This window comes from Balaenoptera physalus (genome assembly GCF_965194825.1).
Source record: "Balaenoptera physalus genome assembly, chromosome: 7".
NCBI lineage: Eukaryota > Metazoa > Chordata > Mammalia > Artiodactyla > Balaenopteridae > Balaenoptera > Balaenoptera physalus.
The window spans coordinates 111,741,833-111,762,983 of NC_138886.1; the positions used below are offsets into that span (position 1 = coordinate 111,741,833).

Genomic DNA, 21,151 nt, shown 5'->3' on the forward strand with positions numbered 1-21,151 from the left:
AGTCCAGTGGACTGGACCTGGACTCATCCCCGCCCCCCAGGGTCACAAGCTGCTGCTTTAAGTTACTATGTTTTGAGATGACTGGTGGTACAGCAAGAGTAACTGAAAAACTGGTCTCATGTTAAAATCACAGTGGCTCTTAGATTCTCTCCACACCGTTATCTCTCAGAAGTCAACCTTTTCCATAAATATCAGGGGCCTGATCTTTTGTACCTGCAGCAAAGCAACATAGTCTCGAGTTGTCTTGGGCATGCACAAGAGTCAGAGTCATTATGTCATTACATGTACTCGCCCCTTTTCCTGGCTGTTTTTCACGTCACCACCTGAGACTTTGCTATGTATTTAATTGTGCAGATTTTCAGCTCCACTAGGGCAGGGATTTTTTTTTTTTTTAATGTTTACAGTAATCATATTGCTGGTTGTGCTGTTATTTTTATTCTAAGAGTGTTGTATGTATGCTGTGGGATAAAGCAGATGAGTATTTATTTATTTATTTGGTCACGCCGAGGAGCGGCATGCGAGATCCTAGTTCCCTGACCAGGGATCGAGCCAGTGTCCCCTGCATTGGGAGCGCAGCGTCTTAACCACTGAACCGCCAGGGAAGTCCCGGCAGGGATTTGTTTGTCTTTATCTCCAGGGATTCTCTAGCTGCCTGGCACATACTAGACGCTCAGTGAAATTTTGCAGATTAAGTGAGGGAATCATTCTCTGCCTCACTGCTTCCACCTGATAATCTCCTTGCCAGTATTGCCTTTCCCTGAACACTCCATCTTAAAACTTATTCCCCCTCCTTACCATGTGCTGTCCGCCTTTTTTATTTTAAACTAATTCTCAAATAGTCGACGTCCACCTGAACCACAGCTCAGCCCAACGCTATCTCCTTTCATTCAGAGATAATAGCAATGGCTCAGTCTGACAATAATGCCTATTTTGTATTTAAATCAGATAATGTGCCCAGAGTTCCGACACATAACCATATGTTCAGTAGATGTTGCCCCCCTTCATCCCTTTCTTTCTGATGCTTTCTTTTTCTCAGACCTCCAAGGGCATCCACTCCTCATGGCAACATCCTGCATCAACATATGTCAGTGGGGACTTCCCTGGTGGCGCGGTGGTTAAGAATCTGCCTGCCAACGCAGGCAACACAGGTTAGAGCCCTGATCCAGGAACATCCCACAGGCCACGGAGCAACTAAGCCCGTGCGCCACAAGTACTGAGTCTGCGCTCTAAAGCCTGCGAGCCACAACTACTGAGCCCGCGCCTAGAGCCTCTGCTCCGCAGCAAGAGAAGCCACCGCAACGAGAAGCCCACGCACCGCAATGAAGAGTAGCCCCCGCTCGCCGCAACTAGAGAAAGCCTGCGGGCAGTAACGAAGACCCAACACAGCCAAAAATAAATAAATAAACTTATAAAAAAAAATATGTCAGTGATGGTCTGTGAATCATATGAATTCAGATAAGATTAACATTTATTGCCATTTGCTCTGTGTTAGGCGCTATGCTAGGCATATTTTATGAAAAAGAAAGCCTGGGTTGAAATCTCAGGTCAACACTTTTTCCACCCAGCACACTGCCTTTGGTACTGCTGGGCTCTAGACAAAAGGATGAAGTAAGCAAAGATGGTGCCCAGGCTTCCTTGAGGCACAATTATACCCCTCCTTGTTTCCTATGTTGAAGGCTAACACCTTCAAATTCTCTTTATTTAGCTTCATGATCAAAACTTGTTTTTTAAAAACATTCACTCTAAGGTATAAATGACTGATAACGACGTGAAGTATGATCCTCCCCCTCCCCCGAAGGGGTTCTCAATTTCAACCAAACATTTAGGATGCGGAAAGAAAACAAGACTAGCAAGACTTAGACTTGAAAGCAAACAAGTCAGATTCCTACCTGCAATCACACTATTCAGTCCAGCAGCCCACCCAGCCCTGGTTGGGAGGAGCTGGGGAGAGAGTGAAGTGTAGAGTCCAGGAGGGGACAGAACCTTCTCATAAGTCCAGATGGACCTTCAGCAATGAAATGGAAAGCCCTCACTCACCTGACTGTCCTGGTCTGGTTCTTACACAGGTGGGGGCTTCACCTCTCAGCTTTGTACACTACACTCACTCACCCCTGCTCTGGTTTTAGTTTCCAGTCCCACTGTTCTCTGGCAGCCTAGCGCAAGCTGATAAGCTATTCTCCCCAAGAGACTACTTGTTATACTTAAGAGCTCGTGTCCTTTGTGTATAATAACATAATGACATGTTTATTCTTCTATTCACATTTTGCATGAACTATGTACTTCAGATACTTACTAAAAACAAATAACATCTCACTGATGGCCCAGCAGACGTAGTGCTGTCTTCAAGTCCCTGCTTAGTCAAACTGCAATACTTCTAGAAGCTTCTGTAGTGATCTCCAGACACAGTTAATTGTCATATTTCTCAGCACTTGTAATACCACTTTGGGGACCAATCTCACAGATTCGTGATAATCTTTTTCAATTTGTCTCCTTAACTAGATTGTGAGGCCCTTGAGGGCAGGGAATGTGCTTTAGTCATCTTTCTGTTCTGTCTAACACAGTGCCTGGAACTTATTATACAGCCACAGCTCCTGGAAGAAATAGTGTCTTACTAGTTTAGTGTCAAGAAGAAACCGTGGACCACAGATGTGGTAGGTTCGGTGATCTTGTGCCCATCTTCACTTCAACATTACCAGGTCTCCAAGACAGCAGATCCGAGAGGGAGGCTATGATTAGACCAGAGTCTCCTTCCCCTGGAGGACCTCAAGACCCAGTCTATCATGCTCATCTCCTTGGATAGCTAAGCCACCACCAGCAGTCCCAAACTCCCAATCACCTATCCTTACCTGAACTTTTTCCACCATCTAACTCTGTATGACCAGTAATCTGATCTAGCCTATGTCCCTTCACACACTCCTTTTCTTTTTTTTTAACATTTTTATTGGAGTATAATTTCTTTACAATGTTGTGTTAGTTTCTGCTGTATAACACAGTGAATCAGCTCTAACACACTCCCCTTCTTTACCAGGGTCCCTAGATACAGTCAGTCATCAGCAACATTCCCTATCATCCTCAGCCTCTTAGCTGTGAGAAAGCAGCATCCAGCCTTCTTGATTGGCCTTCCTTTAAATTTGTGACCCTACGTCTCAAACACATCCTCAGGACCTCCTAAATTTCCATCATCTATTTACTCCCTCACCTCAAAGATTAATCTTTCACATGTTCTTTTGCTCCTCAAACCTCCATCATTTCCTATTTCTTCCTTACTCTTAGGTGATGATCTTGATTCTTACTTTTTTCTTTTCAACTCAACTCAATTTATTGAAGACAGCGAATACAGATACCACAGGATAGTTTCATATACATTTAGATATTTGGTTCATTTCTTTTTAAGAATGAGCAGACTGATATAGAAGGGAACCTGAAAAAAGAGGAATTAAGCTGATGTCTAGTTTTATCTGTCTGACTACAATTTGTTCCTGATGTGCAAAGCAACGCGCAAGCAATTACCATTACCCACATCTAAAATTTAACTCTCACAACAATACTTTTGGCTTGGTAGTGAGGAACACCTGCTTTTTAAAAACTTGCATGTTTTCTATTCTTTTAGTCATTATGAAATTAAAAAATAACAGTTTTAAAAATACATAAAATTCATCAAATTTTGAGATGATCTTGATTCTTATTTCATTGAGGATATACATATATTTGGAAAAGATCTTTACCTTTCTCCCTCCATACCTACTGCCTCTGTGCTCATACACCCTGGTTTCCCTGTCACCTCTAAACCCTCTGGTCTCCTTCCTTGCCTACACCATCAGGATCTCTCTATTCCATCATTTCCATCAGAATATAAATATGATATCCTGTCTCCCACCTTTGAAAATTCTCTCTAGATCCTTCTAGCTACACTGCATTTCCCTGCTCCACTGTCTAGCAAAACCTTTCCAAAGAGTTGCCTGTTTTCACTGTCCCCACTTCATCTTTCATTCTCTCAAGAAAGCACACCATCAGGCTTTTGTCTCCATCACTCCACGGAAACTACTATCCTCAAAGCACCTCCTCATATCACCAAGGACCTCCACATGGCCAAAGTCCAATGTTGATTCTCCGTCCTCCTCTGACTTGGCCTAGCAGCTGCATGTGACACAGCTGATGACTCTTGCCTTGGTGAAACATTTCCATTCAGCTTCGGGGACATCAGGCTCTCCTACCTCCCTGGCCACTCCTTCCCAATTTCTTTTGCTGGTTGGTTCTCCTTTTCCCAACCTTTAAATATCAGGATGCCCCAAGCCTCGGTTCTTATCTCTCTTTTCTCTCCAGACTTTCTCTCTTGCAGATCCTTCCATTTCTGTGGCTTTAAATATGGTGAGGTGTCCCAAGTTTATATCATAGCCCAGCTTCCCCTCTTAGCTCCAAATTCATGTATCTAACTGCCTACTTGACATCTCTATTTAGACATCTAATAGACACTTCTCAACATGGCTGTACAAATAAGCACTTGTACTTTACACTCCCACCAGCCCCTTACGACCTTTAGTTTTCCCAATCTCAGTAAAACGCACTACTATTTACACGGTTGTTAGGTCCCCAAACCCGGGACTTATCTCTATTCCTCTCCTTTTCTCATATCCCATGTCCAAACTTGTCAGCTCTACCTTTGAAATAAGTGCCGAATGTGATCACTTCACATCACCCCCACCTGTCTCACCTGAGTGCAGGGCACCCTCACCTTTCTCTCCTTGACGTCTCCAACAGCCTCCTAACTGGTCTCCCTGTTTCCACTCTCACCCCAAAATAGCCCTCACTCCTCCCAGAAGCCAGAATGATCCTTTAAAAATATAAGACCAGCCACTCACCTGCTAAAGCCCCTTTGATTGGATGGCTTCCCATCACAATTAGAATAATATGCAAATTCTACTTTGGCTTAAAAGATAGGTCAGGTTCCTTCCCATCTCTGCACATGCTGTTCCCTCTGCCCAGAAAGCTCTTCCTCCCAGACTTTGCAAGGCTGGCTCCTCAATTCAGTCAGGTCTCTGCTCAAATATCACCTCTTCAGAGAGGACTTTTCTGACCACTCGCCACATGGATAGATAGAGCACCACTCTATCCTCTTATTCTGTTCATTTTTAAAATAGTGCTTATTAATCCTTGACTTCTTAAGATATATTTATTTGTTTTTGTCTATTTCCCCCCAAAGATTGCAAACATATTACTGCAAGGATTCTTCTGCCTTGTTCATCCTAAATGTCTAGAGCAAGTGCTTAATAAATACTCAACAAGTGAACAGATAGATGCATGAATAAATGTGCAAACTTCAGGAGGAAGGGATGGGATGCAGACAGGCAGGTAAGCAGCCAGTGGCTCAAGTAAAGAGTTTTACTATTTATTTAAATTTATTTAAATAAATTCAAAACTCTAATATAATTCTAGGAGCAGAGAAAGCAATAATGATGAAAGGCCAGGGAGTGGACTTGGAAGGGCATCTCAAGCAGCCATGTTGGGTAGAAATTTCTGCAGTGATAGAAATGTTCTATATCTCTGCTCTTCAAAACAGTAGCCACTGGCCACATGTGGCTCTTGAACACTTGAAATGTGGCTGGTGGGACTGAATATTAATTTTCTTTAATTTTAACTTACATTAAACAGCCACGTGGGGCTGGTGGCTATGGTGTTAGACAGCAAAGCCCTAGCACCCGAAGAATCCCTTCCCCCGACTTGTGATTACAGGATAATAATGCATGCCTCACTGAGTTACTGAGAGGACTAATGATATAAAATTGTCAATATCTGAAACATAGTTAGCCCTCAAAAAATAATAGCTGCTATTACTACACAGTGTTGCAAATTACTTTCAGTACATGCCATGTAAATTGGCTCTAAAGTACAGAAACAGACTTTTATTAATTTTTCAATTGTAATTTTTTGTTTGCCAGAGTTAGTGGATAACCAATGTGTGGGTCTATATTTGAGCTCACAAGCTAAAAATAGCAAACAACCATTTTGGGATCTCAGGAAGGCCTTCCAGAGACAGACGATTCCAAGTCGATCAGCTTGCTGATATTTATAATGAACTAATTAGTTTGACAACAGCTGATTTAGCATTTGCGAAAATTGGATTTGTAACATTACTGTATTATTTTCAAACAGTGTCATCTGAAGCTTCCTGAATGATTTTGGTTAAGACTAGTGTTTGCTTTAATACTTGGTATTAAAATAAAGCGGAATGTATTTACTTATTGGAAACATTATGTTGAATTCTTTAAAGGTTAAATTGGTTTGGACATAATATCATTTTTTTTTTCTTGTCAGTGGCTCACCATACTTTCTTCCACACTGAATCCAGAAAACGAAATGAACACAGATACAGAACATAAGCAGACCGTTATAACTAACCCTTAATAATCTAATCTAATAATAAAATTACACGTTTGTTCAGAATAAGCATGGTGCTTACTTTTAGGACACAAGAATCTGCAGTCCACAGCAGCAGAGGTGAAAGTGGCATTCCATGGTCCCTGCCTAAGGGCCTGCTGGAGACTGAGACTTGAAATCCGAGGATGGATGTATTTAAATTAAACACATGCTTTAAAGCATTAAGAAAAGTTGACGTTCTTATTAAGGAGACCAATTAATCTGCTTCGGTAGGATGCCACTTTGCAGTAGTTGAAAAAGTGCCCTAGAACGTTATATAAATGAAACCAGAAGCAGAAAGGGAATGAAAATGTACTTTTCTACATAGGAGCCTTTCCTTAACTGCCCTCCCTAGCTTTGCTGTTTGAAATGCAGATCCTTTCTCTTCCACCCCTGACTGTGAGTCTGGGGTAGCATAATGGGAAGAGGGTGAAGACTCCTAAATGCTAAAATGAGGTGCTGTAAAGACTTACCAATGGGCATCACTAAGAAAAAAGGCAGCCAGCAGAGGACGAAGCAGCCGACCACGATACCCAGTGTTTTGGCCGCTTTCTTCTCCCGGGAAAACTTGAGGAGTCTCACGGAGAAGTGTGTCTTGCTCTTGGCGCTGGGCACCCCGCTGCCTCCTACCGGGGCATTTTTGCGATGGATGCGGAGCGTCACCTGCTCCGAGTCCGACTTGTGGGTCTTGAGGCCGGACTTGAGGCCCCGGCTCTCCCTCTTGGCCACCACGTAGACCCGGCAGTACATGACGAGGATGATGGTCAGCGGCAAGTAGAAGGAGCCGAGCGCGGAGAAGAGCACGTAGCCCGGCTCCTCATTGATCTGGCAGATGGTCTCGTCCTCGGGGGCCGGCTGCCTCCAGCCGAACAGAGGCCCGATGGAGATGACCAGGGAGAGCGCCCAGACGCAGAGCAGAGCCATGAGACCCCTCTTCTGCGTGACGATGGTGGGGTAGCGCAGCGGGTAGCTCACGCCAATGTAGCGGTCGATGGAGATGATGCAGAGTCCCATGATGGACGCAGTGCAGCACAGGACGTCCACCGCCGCCCAGATATTGCAAAAGACCCTGCCAAAGGCCCAGTAGCCCAAGATCTCGAAGATTGCGGAGAAGGGCAGCACCGTGGAAGTGAGTAGAAGGTCGGCCACCGCCAGGTTGACGATGTAGTAGTGAGTGACCGAGTGCAGATGCCGGTGGCAGGCCACGGAAAGGATCACAAGGATGTTCCCCAGTACCCCGAAAAGGATGAGCCCCCCCAAGATGACCCCTAGCAGAATGGCCTTGGAAATGTGCACCGGTGGCGGCGGGTGGGTGCAGTTGGAGCTGTCCGAGGCATTTCCAGGGAGAAACACCATGGTCCCAGCCGGAGCCGGGCGAGTTCCGGCTCTTGAGGGCCACGCTGGGCCTGGGCGGAGGTGGGAGCGAGGGAGCGGGGAGTCAAAAGGTCTCCGCTCCGGGGAGCCTTGCCTGCTGGGGTTGTCTGGGGGTAAGAGAGAGCGTACGGGTGGGAAGCAACCCGGGCCAGCCCTGGAAACCCTCAGAAGGCCACGCAAAGGGGCAGGGCATTAAAGGCAACATGGTCAGGGGCGCGCGGGGCTGCCCGCCGACCCTCTCCACCAGCAACGCTGGCCCGGGGCCCCCACTCCCTCCCTACGCGAGACTCAGCACAGAGCTCGAGGAGACGCGATGCAAAATGCAGTCCCAGAATTACGCGAGTCCCCTTTCCTGCACTGTCGGATCCGTCCGGGTGTGAAGATTAAACATTCTGCACATAATTTGGAATTCAAAAATCCGGCGCCTGTCTCTCCCACAAACCACAAGCACGGACGGGTCTGCCGTCGACTCTCAAAGGCGGGGACCGTTGGCATCTGGGCACTTCTCCCCACCCGCAGTTACCCTCAGTGTGGCTGGACTCATGGTAGATCCAGCTTCTAGGCGCGCAGGCCGGGGGACGTGGATGTGAAATGTTTGCCAAGACCGAGGCGGCTGCGGAGCGTCGTTTGCCAGCGTCCTCCTGAAAGAGCGCAAAGAGAAATGCGGAGTGTAAGCCAGGCGCCCTGGGGAATGAGACTGTGCCCTGCCTCGACTGGCGGTCGGACCCGGCGGGGAGTCCTGCCGACTCTGCGATCCCGAAGCGGTTCGCCCGGCAGCAGGCGAGCGCGCGGGAGGGGACCGCGAGCCGTGCCCCGCCGCTGGGAATCTGCCCTGGCGCGCGCCGCCGCGCAGCCTCTCGCGGGGTTCAAGAACCGAAGCACACACCCGCCAAGCTGCAGCGCCCGGAGGCCGGACTGCTAGCAGCCGTGCAGTGAAATTAAAATCCCAGAGCCCGAGAAGCGCGATTGCGGCTGACGGGCATGCAGCGCCGAGCCAAGCCGGTGGAAACCCGGAGGATCTACCCGGTTGCCACTAGAACAGGTTGCTTCGCAGTCACCTGGAGGAGGCGGCCTGGGAGAGGGAGCCGCTGCGACCCGGGGACCGCAGGGCCAGTGCCACGCGCACGCTCACGCCCGAGGAATTCACACTTGAGTGTGCGGAGAGCGTCGGTCTGTCGACCAGCCAAGCCGGCCTGAGAGCCGCGTCCAGAGCAAAGCCCTCGCGACCCAACGAGGGCTGAACGCGACCTAGATCGGTCCAGGATTCCTTTCCTAGCCAGAGGATCAGCGGTCCCGGAGGACTCGAGCCTCAAGCCACACCCAGGCGGGCTCCGGGGGTCCAAGAGGAAGAGTGGGAGCGGGGAGCGTCACTCTGTCTAAAGGGCTGTGCAGGCGGCAGTCACTGCGGATTTTGTACAGTAGGCGTAAAAATCAAGTCCGCGCGCCCGCGGACAGGGGACGCCTCGTATTTTCCGAGCTGGGGACCACGGTCTGCGTAAGAGAGCTAGGTTTCCACAGCTGTGGGCCGACCGCAGGGACTGAGGCAGGAATGCGGGGAGTGGGGACACACCTTGCCTTGTAAGGACTCTGCGGCTGGGCCTTGAGGCGGGATTCCCGGGCAAAGGCTGCTGTGAACATGACAAGTTCTAGAGCTCACAGGCGGTACAAAAAGCAAGCAACTGCAGAAACCCGTTTCCCCCTACCTCGGAGCGGTAAATACGGAGTTAAAAAACACACTTGTTAACGAGGAAATAACTTCCCAGAATATATAAGGGAAACGAAGTGGGGTAAGGGTAAGGGTGAAAGAAGCGGGAGGAGCTTGGGGAAAGCGGGAGTTGGGTCTCACCCTGAGGCCCAGGGAGGTTTTCTCTCATCCACTCGGCCCTGCTGGACGCCGGCGCCCGGCGCTGCAGCGCACTCACCTGGAGCGCGGATGCAGAAGCACTCTCGCGCGCGTGGCGGGGACTGGACGGGCTTTCGGTCCCAGGAGCAGCCCTGCCGCCTCCTCCCTCGGGGGAGAGGGGACCTTTTCCGACGAACCAACTCCTAGTCCTTTTGCACCCGCTGACTCACCCCTTCCTCTACCACAGACGTCTTTAAGCTCCTGTCTCACAGACGTTTTACCTGGAGATTTTAAAAATAAAGAGAGAAAATAGAAAAAAAAAAAAACCAAATACAGCCAGGCAATAACTCCACCTTCACCCTTTTAATATTCAGCTCCCCGACATCAGCAAAGAATGGCAAGGAACTTTGCAGCTCTCGCTGACGTAACACAGTCAGTAGCCCCAGCTAGTACCGTAATCTCCTGCTGTTACCGTATTACTCTGAGGTAACAGGAAGAGTGCGCGCAGCAGTATTTTTTTTTCTCTTGCCTTGGGTGAACTGGGTTCTCGCTTCACTTTAAGAAAGTGTGTGTGTGTGGCGTGGGGGTGGGGGGAGCGGGTAGAAGGGATTTTTTATTTGTAGTAAATAACTCTTTTAAATGATCTGATTTTAAAAGTAAAGAAAAATAGACACTTGCCAGACACATATTACTGTGTGTATGATGTGTTCAAAGAAATGCCCAGTAAAGTTACTTTTGAACAGCTTGATTCAATGAACACTTAGGTTCTGTTAAAATCAAAAAGAAGCATATTGTTATGCCATATATGCAGGTAAATTATATTATTTGCAGATGCTTTAAGATGAATGTAAAATCAGATAAAATTCAATAAATCTGACTGTAATAAAATTATAATTCTAGGAAAATAAAGTAAGCATATCTAAACCTTCTGAAATACGATCCATCTCTCATTTCTTCAGACAAATGGACTTAGAAAGTATGATGCTCGCGCTGCAGTTTCTTACGTGGCTTAGTGTTATTAAAGTGCTATTAATTATTTTCCAGTTTCCGTAAGAAAATGTACCCTTTAAAAGAGTGTTATTTCTCTTTAATGCATGAATAGTTGGAGTATGAAAAGTTGACATCACCAGTCTTATTTACTTTTTTTTTTTCTGGTAAATTCCATGTTCTGTTTAGCTTAAAATTGAAGAAAACCACCTGTGTTTTAGAATATTGGGAAAATACCAGAATTTTCTCCATTCTGATTCCCACCTCCTAAGTCCCCTTCTTTCATCTTTATTGATTCAGACAAAACACACTGTTTATAAAGTAGTTAGTAGGTTCTCTTAAACCTAGTAATAAAGAGATAACTTTCAGTACAGGAAAGTATGTATTTGAATTCCCTCACCCGAACAAAAGTTTATTAACATTGTTACCTTTTCCAAGGGAGATGTTTGGGACACTTTTTTATAGCAGTATACCTCCAAATGCCTCAGAGGAATGCCCTCAGGAGGATCAGGGAGCCCTGCTTCATCAAAGACCTAAAATTCAGATGACCTCTTTCCTGTAAACAATGCCGTCCCACCCGCCACATCTATAGGGGGGGTGAATTTTATGTTGTAGGAAAAGCATATGGGATGAGGAGACAGGAAATCTGGGTTCCCTCTAATTACTAAGTCACTTGCTCTCTGAGATGCCGTCCCCTCCGTGGAACAGGCTTTACTACAGTTCCCTGAGACCCCTACATCTTATCATCAAATATGTATACAAGGTCTGTTCTTCAGAAATCCCATCCACCAGAGGACGATATTATTGTTTAGTTTCGTATTCATTAACCTGACACCGTGAATGCAAGCTTTCTAGTAAGATCTGTTCGGTGGCAAATAAGGGAAGTAGTGTTATCAAGAAGAGCGACTGAAAATTGCTCAACTCTGCAGGGTCAAAATGTACAAAGGCTTTTGGAACCCCCAGGACCCCACCTCCAACAGACAAGCATACTCACAATCCCACCCCCTCAACCGATTAGCTAGTGCCCAGACGGAGAAGAGCAGCGCTTTATTTCCACCTTGGCCTCTGTATGCTACCAGGTAGGTCTTTCAAATCCACTTCCAAGCCGGTGAACATCAATCTTGGCTAAACTAGCTCTCAGAACCAATTTTTCCATGGCTAATCACAGACCTGCAAACAGGAAACTATTCATCTTCATAAAGAATGGTTGATGTGGGTGTCCCAGAAGATGTTGAGATAGACCCATGGGAAGGTGGAGTGAAGAAAGAGTAGGCTGTGGAGTGGTAAAGATCTGTTCCTGCCCTCCTATGAAACAAGGGTGGAACTCAGCTTTTCTGAGCCTTGGTTTCCTAATTTTTAAAGGGAGACAATAACCCCCAACCCCAGGGTTATTTGGACTGAGTGAGATTATATCTCATGAAGCTTATCAACTCTCTTGTTATTAATCTTATTAACCCTTTCCCTTTCTGCTTATTTTGTGTGCTACTTTAAAGTGAAACATACTTCTAACCCAGAGTGGTCCAAATTCCACATTTAACAAGAGCACAAAGTATTCAGCTGCAGAGGTGTTTGAAATGCCCTGTGAACTATGCCCCGGTCCACTGATGTAACCAGAGTGACCCTACACGGCAGAGTGGGAGAGCTGGCTATGACTCCTGTCTACTCCTTTTCTTCCTTCTTGTCCCACATCTTGAAGGGCCATGCAGATATGTGTGAACACTTCAGCCTGTACACCCAAACAGCTGCCTCTTGGCCTTGGGCCTCAGGGTGCACACACCTGTGATATGGTCTTCCCTTGAGAGGGTAGACCCAGAAAAAAGGCCTAAAGTCCTTGAAAGTGGTTGTGTGACCATTTGGGGAAGGAGATGCTAGATCCCAGAGCATGATCTAGAAGGGAGCTGGGATATTACCTTACTCCTGTGGACTTTTTGCTCCATGGAAAGGGCTACAGCCAGAGGGAGTCCGAGCTGGGCTTTCTAAAGCACGAAACCCAAGGCACGGGTCCTATTACCTGGACCTAAGAGTGCTACTCTGTAGACTTCAGATGTGCTGGAACTTGAGAAATCTCCTGCAGGGGAGGTTCTGGGAAGCCTCATGGGATGATGTTGCTTGACTTAGTGCTTGCAGGATAAGCAGGATTCGGATTGGTAGACAAAAGTAAGGTAAGCAGATGAACAGCAGCTGTACAGTAGAGTGGGGTGTGTGTGTGTTCACAGACACAGGGGGAACCAACCTCATTGGAGAAGAAGGGCTTGCAATCGACATACACGGACGCCTTAGACCGGCAGGACTCTGTTAGTGACTAGTGAGAAAGTCAGCTAGTGTGGGAAGCTTTGAAGAAAAAAAAGAATCTGTCAATCATTGTCTTACAAGACAATACACAATGAAATTAGGAACTGATTTCTGGAATTTATAATTCCACTGACAGGGTAGAGGGCTTAATGTTAGTATCCACCAAAAAGACCTGGCTTTTCAACGAATTCTCCTAAGGCTTAAAAAAAAGTGTGAGGGAAATGAAAATCTTTGCTCAGAATGATACTGATGCGGTATCCAAGTCATGATTCTCCAAACAAACATTGTGTTCTAACCCTTGAATGAACCGAGAAGACTCCCAGTGCACAGACACTGCTGAAGGAAGCCTAGCATGAGATAACGATTCTGTCTTTGGCATCATTCATCCCGATTGTTCTCGTCACCCTGAGAAAATAACTTGCTTCAAGTTATGGGATTCACAGCGTCCCATCCGTACAGTGTATGTTATGGTGGGAATGTGGAGTCAAGCCAGCCAGTAGCCAATTATACTTTTAAAAGAATAAAACTCTGCTCTTTACATAGCAAGTATTAGTTGAGGCACATCAATCGAATTCTTTCAATACCTTTGTCCAATAACAACAGAAAGGGAATTGAAACACCTAAATCAATATCTGTAACAAATTTAGAAATTCTTTATCTCATTTCTCCATCTGCTGACCTGCTCTTACAGGCACATTAAAATCCTTATTGACCTGAATTTCCTTATAAAATATATGCTCATAGTAGCACATTTTAAAAAGTTAGAAATATATAAAAATAAAACTAATCTGTAATTCTGTCATTGGAGAAATAGACACTGTTAAATATTTGGAATATTTTCCCTTTTTCTAAACCCACGTGTATAAATGACATACATAGATATATATATATGAAATATATTATATACATGTATTTACAATATTATGTGTGTAAATATACATTATATACAATACTGCGATCATACTGTACCTACAGTTATATATCTTGTTTTTTCATTTAATATTATTAACCCCATATTATTAAATTTCTGCCCAAACATGACTTATAATGGCTGCATAGCAATTTCATTGTGTGTATATGTCATGATAAATTTAAATATTTGGATAATTAATACTTGGATATTTATGTTTTTAACAGATGTCTGATTTATAACTTGTACTGTGATAAATATCCATATATAACATTGTACTCTAACTTTTTCTTAAGAATAACTTCTATAAGTGAAATTAAAGAATCGAAAGTTATGAACACTTAAAAGGTTATAATACATGTTGCCTCCTAAGAAGGTTTTACAAATGCAAATGGAAAGTGTAAACTCCTAAGAGTAGTGTATGGCAGAACCTCCTTTTTTTTCCTCTTGTTAACCTTGAGTATTTATAATAAAATCGGTAAGTACATAAATAAATATAAATGAAATAAACCTTAGCCAATTTAACAAGTAAAAATATCTCATTAAAATTTTTATTCTGTAATTATAAGTGTATTTTTATACACTGATTTGACATTTTCATTTATACTTTTCTGATTTGCTTGTCCATGTTTCTATCAGTCAGGATTTAGTCAGAAACTGCTGTAGGTGTTTCAAGCAGGGAGTGATTTAATACAAGGAATTAGAGGCTCATAAGACAGTTAAGAAAGATTGGAAAACAGATCAGGGAGAGCTGCTATTTGCTTTCAGGAAATCTGTAAGTACAGGAATATCAGGAAATCACAATGGTGAGTTCAGGTGCCTGAAGCATCAATAACGTGCAGGACACCCAGAAAGAATCTTCTGGCAAATCCTCACATGTGCTGTGGGCTGAAGCCTTCATTCCTACACGACAGTGTTACATGATGCACAATGGCTTCTGCTTCTCTTTTACAGGAATTCCTCTTATTGGTACATTGTAACCCAAAATCTGGTTGACAGAGATTCTTCCAGCCGTTGCAATGCAGAGAGGAGCATAGAAGGGGGAAAATGGTTCTAAGTGGCTGATGGGTAATTTGGTATAATGTCCACTGGCCATTTTTATATTGGTGTTTCCCCCTTTTGTCTTGTTGGCTTGTAAATACTCTTTATATATTGTGGCAGCCATGAAAATGTGCCATCAGATCTCCTGCTGCATAATTGACTGACAGTGCCACATTTTGTCCTTCTGGATCCATCCCTGTGTTCACGCCACACTTCCTATAGGCTGCTCCCTACTGATGGCTAAGCAGGCAGAGGTTCTAAAGCAGGCCTATTACTACAAGACCTGGGATTTCTTTTTTCTTTTCTTTTTTTAAATTAATTTATTTTATTTTATTTATCTTATTCTTTTTTGGTTGCATTGGGTCTTAGTTGCTGGGCGCAGGCTTTTCTCTAGTTGCGGTGAGCAGGGGCTACTCTTTCGTTATGGTGGGCGGGTTTCTCATTGTGGTGACTTCTCTTGTTGCGGAGCACAAGCTCTAGGCATGCGGGCTTCAGTAGTTGTGGCACACAGGCTCAGTAGTTGTGGCACATGGGCTTAGTTGCTCCGCGGCATGTGGGATCTTCCCAGACCAGGGCTTGAACCCGTGTCCCCTGCATTGGTAGGTGGATTCTTAACCACTGCGACACGAGGGAAGCCCAAGACCTGGGACTTCTTGAATGGGGGATTTTGTCTCAAGTGCTCCCCATCAGCTGGCCAAAACGTTTTTCCAACTGTGCAACTGTCTGACACTTTTCTTTCCCAGTATTCCTTTCTTCCTCTCTGCTTCATAGGATTCTGACTTGGATCATGGTCTGAAGGCTCTCCTTCTCCAGCTCTGCCTTTTGCCTTCACAGGAATTTCCCCCTTATATCTTTTGTATGATTAATTATGTCTTGGTGCCTGCTTACTGGAGGAAAAAATTAACACATGCATTAAGGATGTCAGCCCTTTGTGATATATGTTGTCATTTCTTCCATTCACAGGTATTTAAAGGAAAACATCTCATGAATTTTTAAATAAAACATAAAGAATAGAATTTTTTAGAAAAACTGACAAATTTACATCAATATTCAATACTTTTCAGTATGATAAAAGGGACAAAAGGGCAAGGCTAAATTGTAACTTTAATTGGAAGCAAGTATTATAAAATGTATAACACACCAAAATTATTTTCCAGAGTATGTTATGTTCTACTGTCTAACCTTCATTGTTTCTGAGAAGTCAGACAAATTTATGTCATTCTGTCACTGTAGATAATATACAGTTTTTTCTAGCTGATTCACATTGATCAGCTGGTGAAGATGTGACCAGAGACTTGCAGGAACCTAACCTTGTATTTCCCATAGGAGCAATGGTTCCATATTCACTAATTCAGTGTTTGCAGTGACTGTATGTAATATAACTACCACCGGTGTGAATAAACTGTGTGTGTCTGTCTGGCTATGTCTGTATCACACACACAGACATGTACACAGTGTGCATATGCACACACATACATATAGATAATCCAGGATTTATAATTGTTATGTGCGGGATAACTATGACAAAAATACTCCACCATTTCCAGAAGGTAGAAATGTCATTTGAATTTTAATGAGTTCATTGGTTTTCAACAAAAATCTTATTGGAATTTTAATTGTAATTGCAAGAGTTAGACTGTGGAGAATGAACATATTTATGATAGTCCCATCAGCTACATTGGTATATTTCTCCTTTTACTCAAAATATATTCTTTAATAATTTTTAAACAAGTTTTCATAAGCATCTGGCCTGACTTTGGTTAGTAATTTTTAGATATCTTATGTTTATTGTTCCTATTATAAACAGTGTCTTTTCCCTATTAGATTTTGCTGACATATGGGAATGGCATTAATTTTTGTATACTGATCTTATTTGCTGAATTTCTTCTATTTCTTTTTCTTTTCAAAAAATTAATATTGATTTTTAAAATTTCTGGATCATCTTGGATTTCCTACAAAGACAATTATCTATATTTAGTAACAATTTTATGTCTTTCTTTCAAATGTTTATACCTATTCTTAGTCCTTTTATATTTAATTATAGCCCCAGTATAATGTTGAATTTTAGGGATAATTATAGACATTCTTGCCTTAATCCTTACTTTAATGGGAATGCTTCTAGACTGCAATGTTTAGTATGATGTGTATATATCTTTTGCTAATAATTTGTTAAATTGGTTCCCATATATTTCTAATTTGTTAAGAGGCTTTTTAAAATTCTTCTCGCTCTTAAGATGATCATATGATTTTTCACTTATAATTTATTAGTATGGTAAATTATATGGATTGATTTTTTTTATATTGAATATTTTTTTTCTGCTCTTGATATAAACACTACTTGGTCTTAATATAGTATTTTCTTTTATATACTTTTTGTTTCATTTTCTGTAATTTATTTATAACTTTTTCTAGTGATATTTACCAGTAAGATTGGACTATGATTTCCTTTTCTTATGTTTTCTTTGTTCTGCTTTGAAATTATAATTGTACTCACCCAGAAAATGATACCTGGTTCTCCCTCTTTTTCTGTTCTCTGAGACAGTATAAATAAATTAGAACTTCTGTTATTTGAAGGTTGTGCTAATTCAGGTACAAAACACTTGACTTAATATCTTTTTAGAGGGGAAAGTTTTGTCTATTTCTATTTCTTTACTAGTTTATAGTTTACTCTGGTTTTAACTTTTTTAAGTTATATTTTAATTTAACTTTTTATGAAAATATGCATTTTCATGATATTGTCATACAACTTTTAAAATATTTATTCTATTTTATGTCTATTTATGTCTTTTTATTCCTAATATTGTTTAAATACTATTTCTGTCCTACTTCATAATCAGTGTTTCAGGAGAGCTTTTTTTTTTTTTACATCTTTATTGGAGTATAATTGCTTTACAATGGTGTGTTAGTTTGTGCTTTATAACAAAGTGAATCAGCTATACATATACATATATCCCCATATCTCCTCCCTCATGAGTCTCCCTCCCACCCTCCCTATCCCACCCCTCTAGGTGGACACAAAGCACCAAGCTGATCTCCCTGTGCTATGCGGCTGCTTCCTACTAGCTATCTATTTTACATTTGGTAGTGTATATATGTCCATGCCACTCTCTCACTTCATCCCAGCTTACCCTTCCCCCTCCCCGTGTCCTCAAGTCCACTCTCTATGTCTGTGTCTTTATTCCTGTCCTGCCCCTAGGTTCTTCAGAACCATTTTTTTTTTTTTTTTAGATTCCATATATATGTGTTAGCATATGGTATTTGTTTTTCTCTTTCTGACTTACTTCACTCTGTAGGACAGACTCTAGGTCCATCCACCTCACTACAAATAACTCAATTTTGTTCCTTTTTATGGCGAGTAATATTCCATTGTATACATGTGCCACATCTTCTTTATCCATTCATCTGTCGATGGATACTTAGGTTGCTTCCATGTCCTGGCTATTGTATATAGAGCTGCAATGAACATTGTGGTACATGACTTTTTTTGAATTATGGTTTTCTCAGGGTATTTGCCCAGTAGTGGGATTGCTACGTTGTATGGTAGTTCTATTTTTAGTGTTTTTTAGTTTTTTTTTTTTTCTGAAACACCAGTTTTGATTTTGTTGGTCATCTCTTTTGTTGTTTTGCTTATTTGTAGTCTATTAATTTCTGCCATTATCTTCATTCTTTCCTTCCTTCTTTCTACCACCTTTTGTTTTACACTGCAATTAATATCTTAGTTTTTGGTGTTGAATAACTAATTTCAATCTTTATATTTTAACATGTATTTAAGAATATAAATTTATTTCTAAATGTCACTTTCACTTTAGCTATATTCTAGAGGTTTGATGTCCTTACTTTTTTATTAAGTTCTAGATATACTTTAATATCATCAGGGTTTTTCTTTAATTAGTTTTTTCAGTTAAACTTTTTACTTTTAGGTAGTTGTAAATCACATGCCATTGTAGGAAATAATACAGAGAGATCTCATGTAGTCTTTACCCAGTTTCCACGTTGATAAAGTCTTGCAAAGTCATAGCACAGTATTACAATCAGGATGTTGACCCTGACAGAGTCAAGATACAGAATAGCCTCACCCCACAAAGATCCCTCATGTTGCCCTTTTATAGCTGCTCAGATTCCCTTTCCCACCTCACCTGTCCCATTCCCCTGACAATAACTAATCTCTAAAATATGTCATTTCAAAATATTATCAAAGGAATCATACAGTATGTGACCTTTTTGGGTTGATTATTATGTCTCAGCATAATACCCTAAATATTCATCTAAGTGGTTGCATGTAAAAATAGTTTATTCCTCTTTATTGCTGAACAGTATTTCAAGGTACAGATGTACCACAATTAGGTGAATTAACTATTTACCTTTTGAAGGACACATGCGTTGTTTTCAGTTTTGGGCTATTACAAATAAAGGTGCTATCAACATTTGTGTACAGGTTTTTATGTGAACATGAGTTTGCACGTTTCCGAGATAAATGTCAAAGAGTGCAATTGCTGGATTGTATGGTAAGTATATGTTTAGTTTTATAAAAAACCACCAAGCTATTTTTCCAGAGTGGCAGTACCATTTTACATTACCAACAGCAATGTATGAGTGATCCAGTTTTTCTACCTCCATACTAGTATTGTCACTCTCTTTTTTATTTTAGCCATCCTGGTAGGTGTGTTAGTGATATATCACTGTGGTTTTAATTTGCATTTCCCTGGTAATTAGTGATGTTGAGCATCTTTTCATGCACCTATTGTCCATTTGGATGTTTTCTTTGGAAAAAAAATGCCTGTTTAGTTCTTCTGCCGATTTTACAATCAGATTTTTGTTGTTGTTGTTGAGTTGTATGGATTCTTTATAAATTTTGATTATTAACCCTTTATTCAATACATGATTTGCAATTTTTTTCTCCCATTTCATAGGATGCCTTTTAATTTTGTTGACTGTTTCTTTTGCAGTACAGAAGCATTTAAATTTGGTGTAATCCCACTTTTTGATTTTTGTGGTTTGTGCTTTTGGTGTCATATCCAAAATATCATTGCCAAGACCAATGTCCAGGAACTTCTTCCTTATGTTTTCTTCTAGGAGTTTTATGGTTTCAGGTCTTATGTCTTTGATCCATTTCGAATTTCCTCAGTCTTTAGCTTTACTTTTTAACAAAAGCAAAAATTCTTCTTAATGATAAAATCCGATATGTCAATTTTCACTTTCATAGCTTGTGTTTTTGTCATCAAGTCTGAGAACTCTGCCTAGCCCAGAGATGCTTTCCTATGGTTTGTTTTCTAAAAGTTTCATAGTTTTAACTCAGTTTTTAAACATCACGCTTGTAGTTTCCATTAGTATTGGTTTTGTCTCTTTAAAGAAACTTATCTTTATATTGTTGATTTCAAATTTAATTGCTTTGGGATCATAACACATCTTACTGTGCTGACTGTTTCGATAATTTCTGCTCTTTCCTTTCCTTTTTCTTTTTCTACTTCATTTGGTTTTATTCTGATGTTATTTTTTCTGTCACATTGGACATACACAAATTGGACATTTTATTAGTTTCTTTTCAAACCAAACACCGTTACAGCAAGAAATTTACCTCTCAATTCCACTTAACAATCCCACAAGGTTTGACTTGTTATGTAGTGATTTCATAGTCATCTAGTTTGAAACATTTCACAGGTTCCAATACGTTTTTTTTTTCTTATCTGTGAATTAATTAGGAGTGTGATTTTTCTTTGCATCAAAATTTTAAGCTATTGTTTTGATGTTGATACATAATTTGATTACATGATGCCTAGGAAAATAAATCTATATGATACTGAATCTTTGAAATTCCTCAGACTTACTTTGTAACTTAGCATATGATCAGTTTTGAAAGGTTTCATATGTGCTTGAAAAGCATGTATATTCTCTATTTCCTGGGCACAGGAATCCCAAACACACTAATTTTGTTATGAAATTTCTACTTACCCTTACTAATTTTAGGTCTACTTGGTCTAAAAGTTTCTGATGTAAGTGACTTAATGTCTTCCACTATGATTATGGATATAACATTGTCTCCTTATAATTCTGACAGTTGTTACACTGTGTATGTTGATATTGTAGCCAGGTTCATCCAATTCATGATTATTCATTCCATAATATTCATAGTATTGAGGGGTAGAGCAAGAAAAATTCCCTGCCACATCATAATGTAATATCCCTTTATTTTTCCTATTAAGGATCTTTACCTGAAATTTTATTTGGTCTGATATTAATATTATAACACCAGGTTTGTTTTAGGCAGCTTATTTCTGGTTTATGTTTTTCAA

The 21,151-nt window shown here is 41.6% G+C and overlaps 1 protein-coding gene and 1 long non-coding RNA gene across 8 annotated transcripts in view; both read right to left on the reverse strand.

Annotated features, from left to right (window-relative positions):
- The window catches only part of ADRA1A (adrenoceptor alpha 1A), a 99,283-nt gene extending 86,461 nt beyond the window's left edge, over positions 1-12,822 (reverse strand). For 3 of the 7 annotated variants that reach the window (XM_082468971.1, XM_082468966.1, XM_082468972.1), the window contains exon 1: positions 6,888-12,822. In XM_082468971.1, the coding sequence (XP_082325097.1) occupies positions 6,888-7,770 (883 nt within the window). In that variant the 5' untranslated portion in view covers positions 7,771-12,822. The remainder of the gene's footprint in view (positions 1-6,887) is intronic. The other 4 variants (XM_082468970.1, XM_082468969.1, XM_082468968.1 and 1 more) reach the window with 4 other exon arrangements.
- LOC309664125 overlaps positions 1-21,151 on the reverse strand; it is a 764,383-nt gene that overhangs the window by 512,824 nt on the left and 230,408 nt on the right. The gene's annotated exons all lie outside the window — the stretch shown is intronic.